Consider the following 21,697-nt stretch of genomic DNA (forward strand, 5'->3'; position numbering starts at 1 on the left):
GAGTCTAACTGCGGGCCCGGCGGTACAGTGCTGTTCCTCCACTGTGTGTGAATGCGTGATGAATTCACCGGGGCGCACAAGAGGACATGCAGAGGAAGCAGTGTTAGAGTAGCTGTTATTAAATACCCTATTTATCACTGTCACCTCTCTGCAATGCCTGCAGGCACTGAAAACATGTAGCTCTTCCAAAACACACACATCTTTAATTTTCCACTTGGCTGCTTTATCGATTAGGGCTGCAATTACCTAACTAATCTGTAACAGTGTATTAAAAGAAAGCTCCCTTTGTTGGACAATAACTAAAGGCAGTTTGATCACAGAAAGGCAGCTTGAGAGCTGGAGGGAGCAGAGGTGTTGGGCCTCCGCTCTGTTGGATCCCAATCATTAACACACCCCGAGTAAAGCGTTCCGTAATTAGCTGGCCCAGCCTGGGAGATCAGCGCCTGTGAGTGTGTGTGTTAGTAAGTCATGAGGCTACGCCAGACATGGGTCAGTCTTTAACTTTGAACTAACATCCTTTTCCTCATTCTGGAAGGGCTGACGTTCCTTCAGTCCTTGAGGGTTCACTGGGGACCCGGAACATCTAAGCCAAGATAGTTTGAAGGTCAGATTCCACTAGAGAGCTCAGTGAATTAACTCACGCACCTGTAAAGCAAGGAGTCATCTACTAATTCCTATTAACTCTACATAACTGTAGATCCCGTAACGTGGAATTAATTGAAGCAAATTCATAAAGGTCTCTATAGAGACCACAGAGCCAGCAAGGCAAAGGGCATATGCTTGAAATATGACCACAATTATTGGTTAAATGTGCATGCAAACCCCCGAACATGTTACACGCATATAAATTCCACCTTTCTCAGCAGCTTGCGTCCTCCCCAGAGGAGCAGATGGCATTGTGGGAGGAAAAACTCATTTTCAGAAAAAGTGGACTCAGTTGTGCTGTTAACCAAAATACAACGGAGAGGCAATCTGCAATATACGGAAATATTCACTGTCAGAGTGATATGGCCTAAAAGAATTCTTTCATGACAAGTGATCACATATTCCTGAAGAGGCAAAGTCTCTTTGCTTTCAAGCATTAATGCAGACCGTTGGGATGACAAATGAGAATACTTGCATTCCCTAACAGCCCTCCAATGTCAAAATCTGCATTTTAAAATCACATGTCATCGAATAGCTACACAACCCATACAGAATTAATCATGGCTGAAAAAAGTTGAATTACACTCAGGCACGGCAGGACACCCCCGAGACATCATTGTCAGTGTGTCACCTTCTGGCCTAATCTGGCTAATGACTGCAATGGCCTTGAAAGGAACAACATTGATAAAGCATCTCTAAATATAAATAAATATCAAATATAAGCGACACAGAGGAAGTGGTTTTGAAGCCTATGGCTACTGTAGAATCATTGAAAGCTGATGGGGGGTAAAAGACAACACCAGCTGAAAGTGGATTTTGAAAAATTCCGCTACCCAGGAGGGCGATGTTTCTAATGAGGCGAAACTTTAAGTACTGAATAATAAATAATAAAAGTTGATAGTTCATTTAGCTTCCACTGTACTTCACAGGGGGAAAACTATTACGAGTCATTACACTTAGTGTCCAGAATGTGAGCAGTAAGTATTGAAAAACACTTTTAAGGCGGGCTCGAAAGAGGAACATTAAAAACAACAAACAAAGAGCCGAGAGAGAGACAAAAGAAGCGAAACAAGAATAGGTAACTATATTACCTCACTTGAGGAGGAAAACTGTTTAAATAAGTGTCATTGATTACTTCCTGTAGAAGTTTATGATAGCGGCTATTCTTAAAATTTTCATTCAATGGGGGATTGAGACACAAATCTTTGGAACGTTTTCAGTTTGTGCCTGGCACAAAAAGAAAAGGCCATTGCCTGAGTCAAAACAAATATAATGAAGAAAAAAAGGAATTTACTACAGAGAGCAACAGTGCCCAACCACTTTTTCAGGCACCTGGGTTCCAGAAGTATTTTTCCCATTCATTTCTTCCATACACTTTTCCTAAAATCCTCCATAAAGAATGTGTAAGCCATAAACTAAAGCAACCAGCTCAGAGGTGAATCACACCATTACAAACTTTGTTAGGAGGCAAAAAAGTATATGAAAATCAAACAAAAAGACAATGGTACAAAACTGTGTAGTTACCGTCTTTCACAAGGGTGCGAACGAACTACAATCCCATGAAGCATTGCGAATGAAGTAATTAAATAAAATAAGGATGGGAATGTTTAAAACTATTGATTTTGGGTTCTTGATTCTAAGTATAGAAACAATCTATTTTATGTTTAATGCAAACTTTTACGACAACTATATAAGTAGTTTAAGGGTGAAGGGAGACCAACTTGGTTGCGTCATTCACAGTGTGTCAATGGAGTGGGCAGTGGTGGCTCTCTGATTCGTGGAGCTTTCTTTGTTGGACCATGGTTTACCAAGAATTCCACTATCAAACACGATTTCTAAATAAAGAAGTTGAAATAACGCAGACTCGTGGCTTCAACAGAAACATGTGCTATCGATGAACAACCTCGGACCTCATGGTAGGTCTGTCTTTAAAGGTTTAAAAGTTATAGTTGAAAATCAATTTGTCTACGGAAAAAATGAATGGGATTTTTACTTCCAGAAAAAGACAGTTTACCCTTCGCTAATCTTGTTTGGATAACACCTGTATTATTTTCATTGAGGGTGCAAGCCAGAGACCACATGTTGTTATGGAAACATCAAGTTGTGCGATCAGGGAGAAAAAAAGAGAATAGATAAAAAGTACATTTGCAGCTACTTGTCATCTTTAACAAAGTTATGAGAGTGTTTTCCCCAAAGGTAAATAGATCTGAAATAATGCGTTTTTAATAGCTTTTCCCTTGCAAAAAAAACAAAAAAAACACTTTCGCCACTTAAAATTGTATTGCAACAGACTAGAGTTTTGGTTTAGGATCAGTATTTATAATTGTGAAAACAGTAAAAAACAATGACCACAATTATCTATATTTAAAAATGACAATTCTGTATCTTTAAGAGATATTAAACTCAAATAGAAAACCCATTTACTTGCAGCATATGAAACTGTTTAGCAACAAGATGCATCAATGGACGTCTCACTTTACATAGAGCTCAGCTGCATTTATTCATCCAAACAACAGGCCCTACTCACATACGACAGCATGGCTTTGAGTTCCTCATCACTGCGAACTGTGATTCGGTCCCCAACTTCATCCTCATCTGAAATTAAAGAGTACACAGCTAAATCATCCAAGGGTGCAGGTGAACAGTTAATCCCTTCTTGCAAGATAACCACCCCTTATAAGCATAATTTTAAGCCAATTATGATAACAGCATCACAAAAAACACAAGACAGTAGCTAATCATTCACAATTTGTGTTGTTTTTTGCTTTATTCTATTATCTAGGGCAGTGATTTGGCTATACTGAAAGTTCATTCCTTATTTCAATCACAGTTAATCAGCTCTTTATTTCAATCAAATGCAACACCTTTGCTTACATTCAAAAGCAGTGACTGTGGCTTCAGGCATGACATCTCTGATCGCGGCCTGCCAAACAAGAGACTCAATGAGAAAGCACACATTTGACTGACAGCTGTCAATCAGCTCCAACATTCTCAAATCCATTCACAGAGGTTCACTCATGCTATGACATCAACTTTGAAGAGTTCCTCCCACTGTAAGGTACTGAGATTTAATCAACGTTAAACATCATCTCACCAGCAAATCATTGAAGTTCAGATGTGATGGACAATCCACTAATGAGTCCATGTCCCCCACAGGTGTCTTGATCCGGATGACTATTCCTTCAGACTCCATGCTGCACAGGTGATTCAAAACAAGTAAAAGCATAACAAGAGCACAGAGACCATCATAATCTTGGCTTCCAGTGAAGATTCACAAACAGCAGCTGTTCTGCAGGCTAGGCGACTAGCTGCTTTTAGCCAATCTCTGTTTTAGCTCACTAACAGTGAAGAAAACATGACAGTATTTACCATAAAACTGAGGCGGAGAGTACTCCGTCTAATAAATGAGCGACATGTCATTCAATATGCACTGAAAACGGATTATCTGCCTGTTAACTGTGGGTTTGACAAAGGTATTTTCAGCAGTTAACTGACTGTCAACAATGAAAGTAAATTAGAGGAAGTTTAGCGGAAGTGTACCGACATTCACCCGGAAACTGAGTGTTCACGTGTCGCGTATAAAAGCCTCGCAGAAAAAGCAGCTGCTTCTTGTTATGAGTGTCTGTTCTTGGAAGGAAATACTGTTTGGCTTCGCTGATTATCCAGAAAATTAAAAAGCAATTTTATTGAATTAACCTTATTATAATTATGACCAAATTTTATATTCATAAACGCAAATGTTTATAAATGTGCAAACTGTATAATGTTTGTGAAATGAAAAGGAAAATACTGAGTATTTTCCTTGCTTTTACATAACTGATACTAAAAATTCAAAAGATTATTTCAATGGTTAGATGGTAATTTTAATAAATTAAAGGACAATTTAAAAATGCAAAAAAAAAAAAAAAAAAAAAATACAATAATAATTTACACTTTTACTTTTACATATTTGTTTGGCCTTTATTTTGTGTGAAAGTTCATGCGTTAACATTAGTTAATGCATTATGTATCATGAACAAACAATTCATATTTGTTAATGTTAGTTAATAAAAATACAATTGTTCATTGTTAGTTCATAGGGCATTAACTAATGTTAACAGAAACAACTTTTTAACAAATGCTATTGTTTATTGTTAGTTCATGTTAACTGATGTTGTTAACTAATGTAAACAAATGGAACCTTATTGTAAAGTGTTACCAGTTATTGTTTAGCATGTTTTATCCATTCCTTTGGTAAGAATATTTTTTAATCTGCCGTAAATAATTTAATGTTTTATAGTTTTACTTAAAAAACAGCTCTTTCTGCTATTCTGCTTTACTTACGATTTAAATAGCATTTGCATTTACAGATTTCAACTTTGCACAACTCATTACTGTGTAATTGAATGTACAACAAAGAACATTTAGTGCCATGTTGATTACAGCCTTATCTTAAGCGCAGACTTGTTTGCTCAATCATGGTCACAGCCTGATTGCAATAGCCTCAACAGACATTGATCCTTTAGCAAAGTAGTGAATGAAGACCATTCTTTTCTCAAACTGCAATTTAAACAGTCCGCTTTTAAACTCTCTAATATGAATAGTGAAAACTTACTAAGGCTCTCAGTTTAATGATCAGATTATATTACCCACATTACAACTGCCAACTGAGTGAAAAGAAGTGGGTGATGTTATTATTTTGATAGACCTACATGCTGCTACATAATGTGTGTACAGCTGAATACACATATACACGTGGCTCATAAACACACAATCAAATCTAATGATTGGTTAACCCTCCATGATCTGAGGTTATTCAGATTGAGCCATCATGTACTCTGCATGGCATTGATTGTGTCACACCGCACAATAAGTAATGGCTTCATTGGGGTTCATTGTTTCAGATTAGGGAGGGAATTGTAGACAGAAATGGAGTAGCAGAGTCAATGCATCTAGCAGTGAAGTGCTGATCAGAGGAGAGATGTACATAGCAGTTTGTTAAAGTGTCCCTCTGTGGGCCTGCTGTTAGGGCCTTCTACTGATGCAATATAAAAAAAAAAGCCAGATCAGCAGTCCAATTATCAGAAATCAAACTCTGGACCTGGCTGTGAAGAGGACCATAGAAGGGAGGGAGAAGGCTAGTGTCTGGTAATTAAAAAACATTTTATCAGCCCGAATGGTCTTCTTTTTCTCTCTCTTTCCCTCCATCGACAAGCTGCTTAGGTGAAACTGAGCTGTTTGACTTCAGACATATGAGCTGCTGGTGTTTAACTCTGTACTGGAGAAGAAAATTTCCACTGATGCAAATTAGGCTGTGATGATATCTCTCCCTGCTTTTTTATTTTTATTTTATCTCCAAGACAGCCAGTTTCTGATCTTGATGTACAAAACGATTACAACTGTTAATAAACTTTTGGTAACACTTTAGTTGTGTGTTTATGTTGTAGTACTTATGAGCTACATGTAATTGCTGTGTAATTGTTTTGTAGAACTGCTTGTACTTACATGTTGTTATTGTTATTTTTATTACCATGGTAATTAATAATAGTAACATGTAATTTGTGTAACACGGACACTGTAAAATAAAGTGTTACCAAACGTTTAAAAAATTAATACAAAACTATAACAACATGGGTTTTCCAATGAGACCTTAGATGTGCAATGCAGGTGTATAACAATGATTATATTGTCTGTATCATTTCATAACTGACTGCTGATCTGTGTACTGTATGCCATGAATAATGCCTGCCATTGGCTGCTGGATATTAGCAATGTCACCAACATCATATAGAGAAATCTACATCAGTTAATTGGTTTATATAAATAATTTCTGGGAAACAATCATAGGCGGAGCATGTATAGGGCTGGGTAGGCTAAGCCTTACCCTGGCCACAGACATGATGTGTAGGTTTTCAACAAATATAGCTACTGTAGGTATTGAAAGAGATTTCCTATTGTCACTCAGTGATAATGCCAGGCTTAACTGCTGATCTAGGATCAGTTTCCCCACCCCATTCAAAAATGTATTACTATTGAGAACAGAAAAGCTGACTCTAGATTAGTGGCTGCGGCCGAATTCATCTTATATCACTGGAGTGGCTTCGGCTGAACGGTATGGCATGTGCAAGTAGAATGTCTTTGTTTCTGAAATCATTTAAAATTTTTAAAGCATATATTACATGAAGTAGTGCAATTCTTGGATTAAAATCTATTTATTAGAGTATGGTCAGAAACGGTTGAAAATTAGTTAATCCAAGTTTGTCACATTCATCATTTAACATCATTTTAAGCGGCAGCCGTATCAAACTCAAAACAAGCCAGCACTGAGATGACTTAGTTGAAAATAAAATCTTCAGACACTTTCCTTGATCTTGTGAAGAAGACTCCATCTCCAGATTTTTTCTTAAAAACGTTTCAAGTCATCGCTTCATGACGAATTCATGTTGGTGCGTGACCGCTTATTATCATGGCGTATGCAGGTTCGAGCGGTTCCATTTCAATTTCATTTTACTGTGGCAAGAAAGACAGAGATTAATGCTGCCTTCATGTGCTATCGTAATTATCGTAAAAATAAGATTCCCACTTGGAAGTTGCAAATGAATGATCCCTCAAGTCGTAATTACGACTGGGAAACTTGTGTGTGTCTCAAGCAGTTCCCTAGTTCAGTAGTCAGGGCACTGATCAGGGAGTCAGCCATTTTTAGGGCTGTCTCATTTGCAAACTCGTTCCAGTGCACTGAAACGTTCGCTCCCCAAAAAATCCCACAATGCACCGTAAAAACCAGGGAGTATTGTTGTTCACTATGTTCCCTTACTGGAAACGTCGTCATATCTTCTGAAGTCTCTCAAGTGGTTAGATGATGAGCACAAGTATAAAACTATGAAGTCCAAGCCTTATTTTCTCTTTAAAAGAGATGTTGTTTGTAATGTCTTTCATTCATAATCACATACATATGTATATATATATATATATATATATATGTATATTATATATATATATGTATATTATATATATATATATATATATATATATATATATATATATATATATATATATATATATATATACAGGTGCATCTCAATAAATTAGAATGTCATGGAAAAGTTCATTTCAGTAATTCAACTCAAATTGTGAAACTCGTGTATTAAATAAATTCAATGCACACAGACTGAAGTAGTTTAAGTCTTTGGTTCTTTTAATTGTGATGATTTTGGCTCACATTTAGCAAAAACCCACCAATTCACTATCTCAAAAAATTAGAATATGGTGACATGCCAATCAGCTAATCAACTCGAAACACCTGCAAAGGTTTCCTGAGCCTTCAAAATGGTCTCTCAGTTTGGTTCACTAGGCTACACAATGATGGGGAAGACTGCTGATCTGACAGTTGTCCAGAAGACAATCATTGACACCCTTCACAAGGAGGGTAAGCCACAAACATTCATTGCCAAAGAAGCTGGCTGTTCAGAGAGTGCTGTATCCAAGCATGTTAACAGAAAGTTGAGTGGAAGGAAAAAGTGTGGAAGAAAAAGATGCACATCCAACCGAGAGAACCGCACCCTTATGAGAATTGTCAAGCAAAATCGATTCAAGAATTTGGGTGAACTTCACAAGGAATGGACTGAGGCTGGGGTCAAGGCATCAAGAGCCACCACACACAGACGTGTCATGGAATTTGGCTACAGTTGTCGTATTCCTCTTGTTAAGCCACTCCTGAACCACAGACAACGTCAGAGGCGTCTTACCTGGGCTAAGGAGAAGAAGAACTGGACTGTTGCCCAGTGTTCCAAAGTCCTCTTTTCAGATGAGAGCAAGTTTTGTATTTCATTTGGAAACCAAGGTCCTAGAGTCTGGAGGAAGGGTGGAGAAGCTCATAGCCCAAGTTGCTTGAAGTCCAGGGTTAAATTTCCACAGTCAGTGATGATTTGGGGTGCAATGTCATCTGCTGGTGTTGGTCCATTGTATTTTTTGAAAACCAAAGTCACTGCACCCATTTACCAAGACATTTTGGAGCACTTCATGCTTCCTTCTGCTGACCAGCTTTTTAAAGATGCTGATTTCATTTTCCAGCAGGATTTGGCACCTGCCCACACTGCCAAAAGCACCAAAAGTTGGTTAAATGACCATGGTGTTGGTGTGCTTGACTGGCCAGCAGACTCACCAGACCTGAACCCCATAGAGAATCTATGGGGTATTGTCAAGAGGAAAATGAGAAACAAGAGACCAAAAAATGCAGATGAGCTGAAGGCCACTGTCAAAGAAACCTGGGCTTCCATACCACCTCAGCAGTGCCACAAACTGATCACCTCCATGCCACGCCGAAGTGAGGCAGTAATTAAAGCAAAAGGAGCCCCTACCAAGTATTGAGTACATACACAGTAAATGAACATACTTTCCAGAAGGCCAACAATTCACTAAAAATGTTTTTTGTTATTGGTCTTATGATGTATTCTAATTTTTTGAGATAGTGAATTGGTGGGTTTTTGTTAAATGTGAGTCAAAATCATCACAATTAAAAGAACCAAAGACTTAAACTACTTCAGTCTGTGTGCATTGAATTTATTTAATACACGAGTTTCACAATTTGAGTTGAATTACTGAAATAAATGAACTTTTCCACGACATTCTAATTTATTGAGATGCACCTGTATATATATATATATATATACACACTATATTGCCAAAAGTATTCGCTCACCCATCCAAATAATTGAATTCAGGTGTTCCAATCATTTCCATAGCCACAGGTGTATAAAATGAAGCACCTAGGCATGCAGACTGCTTCTACAAACATTTGTGAAAGAATGGGCCGCTCTCAGGAGCTCAGTGAATTCCAGCGTGGTACTGTGATAGGATGCCACCAGTGCAACAAGTCCAGTCGTGAAATTTCCTCGCTACTAAATATTCCACAGTCAACTGTCAGTGCTATTATAACAAAGTGGAAGCGATTGGGAATGACAGCAACTCAGCCACGAAGTGGTAGGCCACGTAAAATGACAGAGCGGGGTCAGCGGATGCTGAGGCGCATGGTGCGCAGAGGTCGCCAACTTTCTGCAGAGTCAATCGCTACAGACCTCCAAAGTTCATGTGGCCTTCAGATTAGCTCAAGAACAGTGCGTAGAGAGCTTCATGGAATGGGTTTCCATGGCCGAGCAGCTGCATCCAAGCCGTACATCACCAAGTGCAATGCAAAGCGTTGGATGCAGTGGTGTAAAGCACGCCGCCACTGGACTCTAGAGCAGTGGAGACGCGTTCTCTGGAGTGACGAATCACGCTTCTCCAACTGGCAATCTGATGGACGAGTCTGGGTTTGGCGGTTGCCAGGAGAACGGTACTTGTCTGACTGCATTGTGCCAACTGTGAAGTTTGGTGGAGGGGGGATTATGGTGTGGGGTTGTTTTTCAGGAGCTGGGCTTGGCCCCTTAGTTCCAGTGAAAGGAACTCTGAATGCTTCAGCATACCAAGAGATTTTGGACAATTCCATGCTCCCAACTTTGTGGGAACAGTTTGGGGATGGCCCCTTCCTGTTCCAACATGACTGCGCACCAGTGCACAAAGCAAGGTCCATAAAGACATGGATGAGCGAGTTTGGTGTGGAAGAACTTGACTGGCATGCACAGAGTCCTGACCTCAACCCGATAGAGCACCTTTGGGATGATTAGAGCGAAGACTGCGAGCCAGGCCTTCTCGTCCAACATCAGTGTCTGACCTCACAAATGCGCTTCTGGAAGAATGGTCAAAAATTCCCATAAACACACTCCTAAACCTTGTGGAAAGCCTTCCCAGAAGAGCTGAAGCTGTTATAGCTGCAAAGGGTGGGCCGACGTCATATTAAACCCTATGGATTAAGAATGGGATGTCACTTAAGTTCATATGCGTCTAAAGGCAGATGAGCGAATACTTTTGGCAATATAGTGTATATATAATGTAATATTCCGTCCAAGTGATGTAAAACACTCATATAAAGAGCCGCTTGTGTGTATGTGTCTTTATAAAGATGTCATATTGCAAGCGTTCCTGTGAGCGACACATCGCTCCATCAGACAAACATGACCAGCTGCACCCCTGCCGAAGCAACTCTCACGGGGACAGACTGCCCTGACTGTGAGGACATGAGTCTCAAGATGCTCCACTCTAGCGTCGTCCTCGTTCTGAGAGACGATTCCGCCTCCTGCGCCCTCCCAACTGCTTCCACTGTGTTAAGTCTCGAGGGACCATATGAGGAAACACGGCGGGGCCGCAAGGTAGAGATGGAAGAACCCGAGGAGGATCTCACGCCAGCACAAGCCCCTCGATCTTCCCACGCAGCATCTTCGCCAGTGCTGTACGCACGTGACGACCTCCGGCCCTCTATGGATGGGCACGGTGTTGTTGTTTTAGGCGGGTCTGAAGGTGATAATTATGCCGTGTCCCTTGCAGCTTCGGACATGGGAGAATGGTCCATGGAGGATGTTGCAGCCCCTCCCAGTGAGGGGCTGCAGTGAGGAGCGCGCACAGGCCACTGACAGAGAGCTCAGTCTCAAGAGGTCCCCTCCAGAGGAGCCGATAAAATCTAACCTGAATGGGTGGTTCCAGCAGTCTGCGGCCCGGAAAACTGCACTGTTCTTCCTGGAAGTCCATGATGAGCTCACAAAGACCTGGCGCATGCCCTATTCTTTTTGCATCCAGATCAGAGGAGCAGCAGTCCTCACAAAGTGATGGGAGTGATGGGACTCCGTTCCTCAAAGTGTTTCACAGCAATGTCGTGTGAACAGAATCGACAGGAAACGTTCCCTGAGATGAAGAGAACAAGACATTGCAAAACTTGGCTGCACTACTACTTCAGAGTTTCGAAGTACGAGCGATGCGTTCTTGTCCTTCAGTCAGAAAATTCTGAAGAAATGGTGATATAGCACCCACTTATATAGGGCAAATGTGTGCCTAAAAGGGTGGGGCTCAACACCATTGCCAATCAAAAGATTGCCATTATGATACAAGGGCTTCAACTAGGTTGTCAAGAGAAGGAAATCCCCCAAAGCGTTTCACAGCAATGTCTCGTTCCCTTCATCTCAGGGAACCAAGGTTACATGTGTAACCGGAGACGTTTTGCCTATGGGGCACGTTGTTACATTCCACTTTCCTTTTTTCCAGGTAGATGGTGAAAAAAGTATACGGTGTGTTCATGAAACAAGACCACATATTTGTACCAGAGATGTGTAAAATTAATGTGAGAAAAGAAAAATACTTTGAACCCCAAGTGCATTTACACAAACTTAAGAAAACCAAAAAATGTTAGTTTGTGCCCCGCTCTCCCCTACAAACAGAGGACCAGGAGGATTGTGTTGCTCCTGAATGTAGCTGTAAATTCAGATATGCAAGGCCGGACTTACCATCGGGCTAAACTAGGCTCCAGCCCATGGGCCACGGCCAGTACGGGGCCCCGCCTTAACCCAAATATGACCTATGTCAGCTAGGGCTGGGTGATGAGACGATGTAATTGGATATCGACGATATCTTACAAATGTCCCGATTGGGACACTCATTGATGGACAATGAAGAACAATATCGGGAAATGGCAAAACCATGGATCTGGGAAGTCGCCAAATCAAATATATTAAACAGTAGCTCAGTGTGTGAAATGAGCACCCGTCACCCGCTAAATGCGACGAGGATGAATCCAGCACCTTATTCACAAGCTCCTCCTCCAAATAGGGGTATTAAATGCACCGGTAATTTTGCTCTTCCACCCGCAACAGTGGTCGGCGACCTGTAAGACGTCTCGGAGTGATATATGACAATAAATGCTGTTAGACACAAAGGAACATGCTTGAAGAAACACACTTTATTATATTTTTAAGAACAGGCAAAAGAAAAGCTGTCAATGCCTGTGTCTGATTTGCTCTTTTGAGGCGTGCAGCAGGAGCGTGAGTCGTGAAACAGATGCATGTAAAGAATTCTCACTCTCTTTTTCTCTGTTTCATTCATCTGAACAGTTTGCAAGAATAATGTCACCTATGAGAATTCTGCAAATGATCTCCGACCATCTCGGGAGGTGCTGTGAGTTTAGTTCACCTTATTTGCACGGAGCTGTTCACGGGGAACATGTATTGTGAACGAATCTCTGCAGGTTCACTAATATATTGTATTAAAGAAACAAAGATGAAAGTGATTAAATCATAAAATAATACAATTCCACATTCACCTTGAACCTAAAACTGAGTTCTGTTTTATTTTCTTTAGGCAGCATTAACTGTATTAACGAAATGTAACACAAATTTGATAAGAACACACATTTGCCAGCATTATTTTGAGAACACAATGGAATTTATTAGGCTTACACCTAAAATGAAAACTGGTGTTTTCTATTTGTTTAAGCACAGACTAAGTGAGATACTAAACTTAGCCATTTTATGAAAGTAGAAATTATGTGGATTAGGTTGAACTTATATATATATAAAATACAGCATAAAAGTTAAATATATAAAGTATGCAAGGAAAGATAGGCGGTAACCTATGCAGAACCTGCCACTATAGTGATAGATGAGTCAAATAAACAGGTAATAAAATATTCATGCGCCAATTTATTATGAATGTACATCACTACTTTATGGATGCAACGAAGCTCTCATTTGCAAACTGCTCACACTTTAGCCATTACAATCAGAGTGCTGGACTCTTTCCAGCTGCAGTTGATCAGATTAGAGAGTGGAGTGATGGTCAATACTGAATGCATTAATTCTTTTCCACTAACAAGACAGACATATATACATATATATATATATATGTGTGTGTCTTGTTAGTGAAAAATAATTAACAATATTTTTTATATTCATTTTCCCTAAGGTTCTGCTAAATTTACCTCCACTATAGCCAACATATTTGATTGTTTACTTAAAAATCAGTTGAAACATTCTCAAAGTGCTTTGTCAAGCGTCAGTCAAGTGGAGTTGGTGTTTGCTTGGTTGTATTCATTTGTCTATTTTAGAAGGTCTTACCTGAGGGAACTTGTCCTTTAAGTTGTTCAATTTGTTGTTCAGTAAAACTTCACTTTCTTCAAGGCAATTCAGTTTGAATCTCAAACAAGACTATTTTTTGATTTTTATTCCAGCTTTGCCACATGTTACTTCCTTCTAGAATTAATATTAAATGAAAGGACAATGTTATGATGTGTACTCATTGACAAAGGCCCTCACCATCTTTTGGCATCCTCACCAGACAAGTGTCTAGTGCCAACACCACATGTTGCAGCCTGAGATTACTGCATGTTCTACCCTAACATCTGTTTGGTAAATGGGATCATTATAAGCATATTAAGAGGTCAGTGGGATCAAGGTTTTTTTGTTTAATCTAGTACATTTCCACAGTCCTATCAGAGCAAAAATAATGTGAGTGGAAGCTGATAAAACAAGCCTGAGGGGGTCTGGTAATAGCTCTGAGCCAGGTAGCACAGCTCTCTGAGTTTATCCTATTCGTCACCTTAAACGTTCTGTCAGAGTGTATGCTAATATATTCACGCTACTGCCTTTAAATCTGACCATACTACAGACAGATAATCTCAACTGTTCCTCCCCTTGCCTACTAGAAAACCCCAATTCTGTTATAAGTTAATGCCTGCAGTACTATTCATTTAGAAAACAAACACACAATCTCACAGAATCTTTTTATCCAATTAAAATTATTGCAACCAGATTCAATCTCTCCTTTCTGTCATGCTTATTAAAATGGCATTTTTCAGAACGTATATTGTAGCCAATACTGTTAAAAATGGTAACCTGCAATTGTTACCTTAAGGAGTGATTTCTACTTGATCTAACCCATAAAATTGTCTTTAGTTGGTGTATCAGTTTTCCATGCATGCAGACTTGATGGGTAGAATTACAGGGAGATATACTCTATAAAGGCACAGATTGGAGTACCAGAGTGGGGGAGTGGGAGTCTGATTCAGCCCAGTATCAGCCCATTTAGGTTATCTTAAAAATCTTTAAAAAAAAAAATTTTTTTGTGATTCTGTATATTGTGGGGTTTATATATCAAGTGAAATTCGTAGTAAGTATAACTTGGCTATATACATATTCTGATTCTAATTCAGATTTTGATATGCATAAACTACCAGATATTAAGACTGGATCTGAAAGAAAGTGGTAACTAGCAATTTTTACCTTAAATATCTATTTCTACATGATCAAAACCAAAACAACAACAACAACAACAACAACAATACTTTTGTTGGTGTAACTTAATTTAATTAAATAAAAATTTTGAATTGAATAAAACAATTTAATTTAAATGTTACCACATGAACCATATCTTTAGGTTAAAATGTTCCTTCTATCAGATATATCCCAGTATCATTGTCTCAGTTATATTTGCAGGTAGACTGGATGGGCAGAATTACAGGCAGATATATGAAGGCATAGATTGATGTACCAGAGTGGGAGTCTGATTCAGCCTGGTATCGATCCAAAAGCAGTCCGTGTCTGCTTAATTCAGCAGGCTGCATGAGCAGGCTCCAGAGGGTCATTTACAGTGTCTGTAAGAATCCAACCGCACTGCTTCATTGTAAAACATAACAAAAGCAACTGAAATAGAAGCCTGGACTGTACCTGTGCTCTACAGCGTCACTTTTTCATTAAAAACCACAATCCTGCAGCTGAGCCTCTCTAAAAGCCACAATGCAGCCTTCTAACACAAGGGCAAACACATGCGACCCGATGCTAGCCTTCAAATAATAAAAAAGTAAATAAATAGATAAATTGAGATGGGTTTTTGCAAAAGGTTTGAATGTAACTGGAGAATTTAATGTAGCTTGGTTTGTTCACAAATCTCTCTCAGCACTCTGTACAGTGGTTGGGCTTTTGTGTCTGTGGGTTTCTTTAATGTTTTGAAAGAGTCTATTTCTCTTTGTCCGCAGAAAGCTGATTCAGTGCAATAAAGAGCACTGTGAGTACTATACCACTCACTACAGACTATGGAAAACATCTATGAATGGCACATTAAGCAGATGTTTGTCTGTTGTCTAAGCTGCAGTGCAGTACTTTGAGTGTTTTTGTGGTTCTTTGTGTGTAGTACTAGCTTAAGCCTTTATGTAATTACATGCTAAAAGTCCAGACTATAAAAAATCTTGTGACAGAAGTAATATTTGACTGTCTAGTCTTGTAACAGCAATGGATATTTGCCACACTTGTCTGACCTTACTTCAGTCTTGCAAAGATACATACAGTAGGTCACAGATCCATACTGCTATTTTTTTGTGAGCTTTATGAATGTCCTTGGTTTGTGTTTTGTATAAATGTGACCTCTAAATCTGAGGGTCACTTTTGTTTTTTGTTTTTTTTTTTAAGGCAAAATGACTCATACAAAAATACCCTAATTAAGAGTAAAAGGAAAGATCCTGATAGACTTCCTATTCTGGCCATATGATGGTGCCCTCTGGTGGTAGAACTTATTTGAACAACTTACAACGTTGACAAAGTTGAAAGACACAGTAGCTCAAAAAATCTACCAAAAGGCCATAGTTCTGTATCAACAGAAAACAGCTTCATGGTAAAAAAAGCCATTGCAAGCAAACCTCGTTCCATGACTCTGCGTGAAAGGAAGTGGAGATGGTTTATTAGGTGTGCTTCGTTTGTAGCAGGGGATCCATCTGTAAAACATGCAGCACATGAGGAAACAAGAAACTTTATGATCATTAGTATTAATGTGTGTGAGACATTTCGCATTGACACTGCCTTGACGGATACAAATCCCAATGGAATATGTTCCAACCTTATTCCTCAGCAAATGAATAGGCACATATTGCACAAATGCTGATTGTTATCCATGATGACTGTGTTACCAGGTTTGTTTGTTTTTTTTTTTTCACTTAAACTTAATAAATGACAAATAAATGACTACTGGGGGAGGAAATATCTGTTAAAGGAATAGTTCACCCAAAAATTTCTCAATCACCCATTTACTCGCCCTCCTGCCATCCCAAGATGTGTTTGACTTTCTTTTTTCTGGTGAACACAAAGATTTTTAGAAGAATATTTCAGCTCTGTAGGTCCACACAATGCAAGTTAATTTTGAAGCTCCAAAATGCACATAAATCAGCATAAAATGTAATCCATAAGACTCCAGTGGTTAAATCCATGTCTTCAGAAGTGATATGATGAGTGTGGGTGAGAAACAGAACAATATTTAAGTCCATTTTTCCTCTCCACTTTCACATTCTTCTTTAATTTTTTTTTTTTTTTTTTGGTGATTCACATTCTTTGTACATATTGCCACCAACTGGGCAGGAAGGAGATTTTATAGTAAAAAGGGACTTAAATATTGATCTGTGTCTCACTCGCATCTATCACATCACTTCTGAAGACATTGATTTAATCGCCGGAGTCTTATGGATTACTTTTATTCTGCATTTATATGCCTTTTTGGAGCTTAAGAATTTTGGAAGATAAAACAGGTTTAAGCATTGGTTAAGCCTTTTGCTGCTTCAATACAGGAAACCATGACTTCAGTACAGCAAGTTTTTCCATCCGACTGAGGGCAGGGTCTTCATTTCAGCCAAAATACGAAACGCTCGGGACCGTTGGCAACCATAGACCCCATTTCCATTCTTAATCGGTGTGTGTGAGTGACCTCCAGTCCGAACGAAGAGGGTGAGATATCAGCAAAAGCAGTCGGCATGCGTAACACCCCTGAGTTATTTTTGCTAGTCCTTTTTGTCTGTCATTCTCCCATCTTGATCCCAAGAGATATTCTATCCTGTCACAACCCCCAGATGGTCCAGTCGGTAGAGGTCAGAGGTCGAACCCTAAAAGAGAAATTAGTTTATTGACGCAATAAGACCTGACAGTTTATTTGATGTTCCATCAACCAATGTTCCCACCTTTCTCATGTCTATCTCTCAGTTTCAAAGATCCCATGGGAGGGTGAGAGACAGAGGCCATACAAATGAGAAATCCATCACGGGTGCTATAACGGTTTGAAGTCCCTTAGTCCTTGGTGTCTAGAACAGAAAATGGTTAAAATGTGTAAGACACCTCATAATAATGAGAGAACATTTCTTCTGCTTTATATTAAGTGTTTCTGACAATAATTACAAAATCTGGATGTAACATGCAACAATCATGCAATCGTACAAAGTTTATCAATCAATTTTGCATGCTCTTCGCTTGTAAATATTGAGCCCTTTGTTCTTTCAAATAAAGATATTTTGGTGTTGGAAAAGAACACATCTGCACTGCAGTTATGTTCCTGGAGCACTGACTGAAAAGCACTTAACTCATGCTGTACACATACATCTGTTCAGTCAGATGAGGTGACATTCAATAAGGTGAATTTCTACCTAATACCAGCTTCTGCCAGTTTAGCAGAAGTTCTGAAGTAAGAGAGCCATTTGTGGTTTTGGTTTGGAGCTGTAGATATGATTTTACTGTCCATTGACCATGTCCATTATTTCAATGACACAAATATACACACTTACATACACATGTAAATCATGAACATTGAAAGTACAGGTCTGTCACACAATTGTCCAGTGATGTGAAAGACAAGGCCTCTGACACATTACCAGACTTACCACCTCATCTCCCCTAAGCAAATACATCTCAGTCTCTCTCTCTCTATCCTGGAGAGGGTGATAAATGCCTGTGCAAGTGAGTCAATCAGACGATCAATCAGAGGACAACCTCCCCTCATTTGGTCAATGGCGCTCTTGTTTCTGCTGTGAGAGAATGGCACAATAACTTTACTACTTAATTATATTGTTAATTGCTGTGTTAAGATTTCTGTAGGAGGTCCCTCAGGTTAGTAATTGAGGGTGGCTGCACCTGCAGACTCCAGACACGCTGCATTTATTCACAATTCAATAATTTGAGTCAAGCGATAGTGATCATCTGATTTCAAATGCTGTTGCCCTTACTGTTAACCCAGCCTCATAGGAAATATCAACATTTTCCACAGCAAAATGCTTAGATGGGTAAAGCTATATACTTTTAAAGATTTCATACCCTTGAAAAATGTTGTTGATTAAGATGTTATTTGCATTGCTTTCAACTAATTTTTAAAACTCACATTGGCAATGATGTATATCATTAAACAAGAGGCAGACAACTTACAGTATTGCATTACTTACATTAATTTTGTATGCAATTGTGGCAGCCTATTGTGTAACCCAAAACACAGGTCCAGTATTAAAATAATAAACAGCCATTGGTCAAACGATGAGGGTAATCCTAGATTAATCACAACACAACATATAGAAATGCAGGGGAACAGCTCATAGAGCATGCTCACATGGAAATTAGTTAACAAGACAATAACATTTAAAATTTGATGATTTGAAAGTGACCAGCGTGTCCTGATTGCCTGTAGCTCTTGCTGTACACGTGTGCAATACTGTAGAAGATATACACACATATTCTATCCACTGACTTGCCAGATAATATATTGGCCCTTTATCAGAGGAATGTTTTTGCAACTACTGGAACCAGTGAGGAGAAGCAATATCACAATGAAAGATGAACATTAACAAAACATAGTCTGTTATTGTCCCCTCATGTACCACGTACTTTCGATTATGTGACTTTATTCAGAATGAGGTAACAGCCTTCAGACTTTCCAGGTGGGATGTCTTTTTAGAAACACGTCCATGATTAATGGCGTAGATTTGTTTTTAACATTGGGATGGGTCCAAATGTAGGTGCGGGGTGGGGTTTGGGGGGCGGGATGAGTTGTGTGCAAGCCCGGCTCCTGCCAGCTATGCTAGGGTGGGCTGGAACATGTCATGGGTGGGCATTTGTGAAAGGTGGGTGGGTTACTTAGACTACTTATTTTCATGTCTGTAATTGGCATAACATGGCATAATTGTTAAGATCATAAGGCCCATTATTCCTACACTACTGTTCAAAAGTTTGGGTTCACTTGCCTGAAATGTTTCCCATGATCTTTAAAATCTTTTGATCTGAAGGCGTATGCTTAAATGTTTGAAATTAGTTTTGTAGACAAAAATATAATTGTGCCAACATATTAATTTGTTTAATTACAAAACTAAAATTGTATTTAAAAAAAAAAGTTTTTGAAATGGATGACTTATAATTAAGAAAAGCAGCCACTAAGTGCCCAGCATATAGATGGGAACTCCTTCAAAAATGAACTGCCGACCAGTTGTAGAAGAGCAGTTTTATCCTTATTTCCAAGAAAAGGTGACCTTGGACTGTTAAAGAACTGGAGACCAGTAGCTGTACTGTGCACTGATCATAAAATTCTTGCTAAGTGCCTTTCAAATAGATTAATTTTTTTTTAGAATATGTTATTAATGATTATCAAACCTACTGTTTGCCAAATAGAACAATAATGGACAATATTTTTCTTGTGCGTGATGTAATGAATTTAGCAAATGCTAGTAATGAAGATGTAGGTTTTTTCAATCGATCAAGAGCAAGCTTTTGGTTTCATCAGCTAAAGTAAATTGGTAGAAGAGTGAAGGATATTTAATAGGAGATTGGCAGGTGAGGGCCCCTCCAGTGCCCTCAGGGGTCACGAACAATCTGGCTGCTTCTGCATTATGGCATAAAATTAATGTTCTGGAACCCCCAGATAGTGTTGTTCAAGAACTACAAAGAAAGTTAATTGATTATTTTCTGGGCTGGACAGCATTGGACAAAATCTGCTGTACTCTTCCTTCCTATTCAAGAGGGAGGACAAGGCCTTATGGACATTAAAAACAGAATAAAGACTTTCAGACTTCAAGCAGCACAGAGATTGCTGTATTTGGAACCGTGCTGGGCTGTCACAGCTCGTGCTTTGTTGAGAAAAATGAATGTTTTCAAATATGATGTGCAATTGTTTTTGATTAAACTGACTAACATGGACTTGAGGGATGTTTCCCCATTCTATAAAGCAGTTTTGAGAGCATGGATTTCAGTTCTTAATGTTAAGAGGAACTTCTCAAACCTTGGACTTTGGACAGAAAATGAACCTCTTTTTTTAATAACCCGTTAAAACGAGCATGGGTACTAGAGCCCAGAAGTATACAAAATGTAATGGCAAGAGCGGGGTATACAAAAATTGCTGACCTAAAGAATGGTGTTAACTGGGAAAGTCCAGAGGACATGTGGAACTTGACAGGTATCAAGTCTATAAGGGTTATGAAGAGAATAATGGAGGGAATCGTTTCAGCATTACCTTCTGTCTTCAGACAAGGCTCAGAGGAAAATGAAACTCCACAGAACAGAACACAGGGAGTCATAAAAGTTTTCACCAAGTAGAGGAAGGTTCTCTCCAGAACTTCAGGACTCCTGAGTTGAACAGTTATGAGAATGTTTCAAAAAAGGCACTATACACCATTTGTGTGAAAGTATTTCACTGCAATGTACTCAACGATTGTAAGGAGTCAAAGTGGTCAGATTTGTTTGGGCCAGACTCATCCCCTAGGGGCTGCTGGAGGTCCCTGTACAAACTTCCTATAGCTACAAACAGACATGTGGCACACCACTGACCCCACTGTAGGGAAAGAATGTCCTTTTTGCGGTACTGAAGAGTCAATAGATCATTAGTTTTTAAATTGTCTTAGGTTAAGAGAATTGTTTCAGATCTTAGAGGGGTGGGTTAGAGAATATTTCATTTTTGGACCCAAATATGTTGCATCAGATAGGAAAAAAATCTTGTTAATCAATTTTGTGGTGGGAGGAGCAAAGCTGGCAATATGGTTAACACAGAAAAGGAAATTGAAAGAAGAGGGTATAGTAAACCCTGAGATGGTTTTAAAGGCTCTTATAGCAGCTAGGATTAGGGCACAGTTTGTGTATTTTAAACTGACAAATAATTTGGACAGATTTATTGAAGCTTGGGCTTTGAATGATGTTTTGTGCACAGTGGATTATGAAAATGAGTTGGTTTTAAATTTATGATGGGTAACTAATTGTCAAAAATGTTTTATTAATTTTATTTATTTATTAATTTATTAATTAACTAATTATTGTGAATTTGTGTAAATATGTGTTTGTGTGGGTATATATATATATATATATATATATATATATATATATATATATATATATAATTATTTATTTATTTAATTGTTTAAAGAGTTCTTCTTTTTACAGTT

At 38.8% G+C, this 21,697-nt stretch overlaps 2 protein-coding genes across 4 annotated transcripts in view; both read right to left on the minus strand.

Moving 5' to 3' along the window:
- Positions 1-4,349, minus strand: part of LOC127449215 (dual specificity mitogen-activated protein kinase kinase 5-like) — a 52,898-nt gene extending 48,549 nt beyond the window's left edge. Inside the window, exons 1-4 of one of the 3 annotated variants that reach the window (XM_051712608.1) lie at positions 4,015-4,343; positions 3,740-3,839; positions 3,520-3,568; positions 3,173-3,240 (exon numbers count right to left, since the gene is read on the minus strand). In XM_051712608.1, coding sequence (XP_051568568.1) covers positions 3,173-3,240; positions 3,520-3,568; positions 3,740-3,838 — 216 coding nt within the window. In that variant the 5' untranslated portion in view covers position 3,839; positions 4,015-4,343. Of the gene's footprint in view, positions 1-3,172; positions 3,241-3,519; positions 3,569-3,739 lie in introns of all 3 variants that reach the window. The other 2 variants (XM_051712539.1, XM_051712684.1) reach the window with 2 other exon arrangements.
- A 12,633-nt stretch (positions 4,350-16,982) lies between these two features.
- Positions 16,983-21,697, minus strand: part of LOC127449385 (mothers against decapentaplegic homolog 3) — a 76,310-nt gene continuing 71,595 nt past the window's right edge. Inside the window, exons 9-10 of the transcript XR_007898758.1 lie at positions 17,477-17,596; positions 16,983-17,401 (exon numbers count right to left, since the gene is read on the minus strand). The gene's annotated coding sequence lies outside the window, so the exon portion shown is untranslated. The remainder of the gene's footprint in view (positions 17,402-17,476; positions 17,597-21,697) is intronic.

The sequence above is a fragment of the Myxocyprinus asiaticus genome, chromosome 1, assembly GCF_019703515.2.
Source record: "Myxocyprinus asiaticus isolate MX2 ecotype Aquarium Trade chromosome 1, UBuf_Myxa_2, whole genome shotgun sequence".
Lineage (NCBI taxonomy): Eukaryota > Metazoa > Chordata > Actinopteri > Cypriniformes > Catostomidae > Myxocyprinus > Myxocyprinus asiaticus.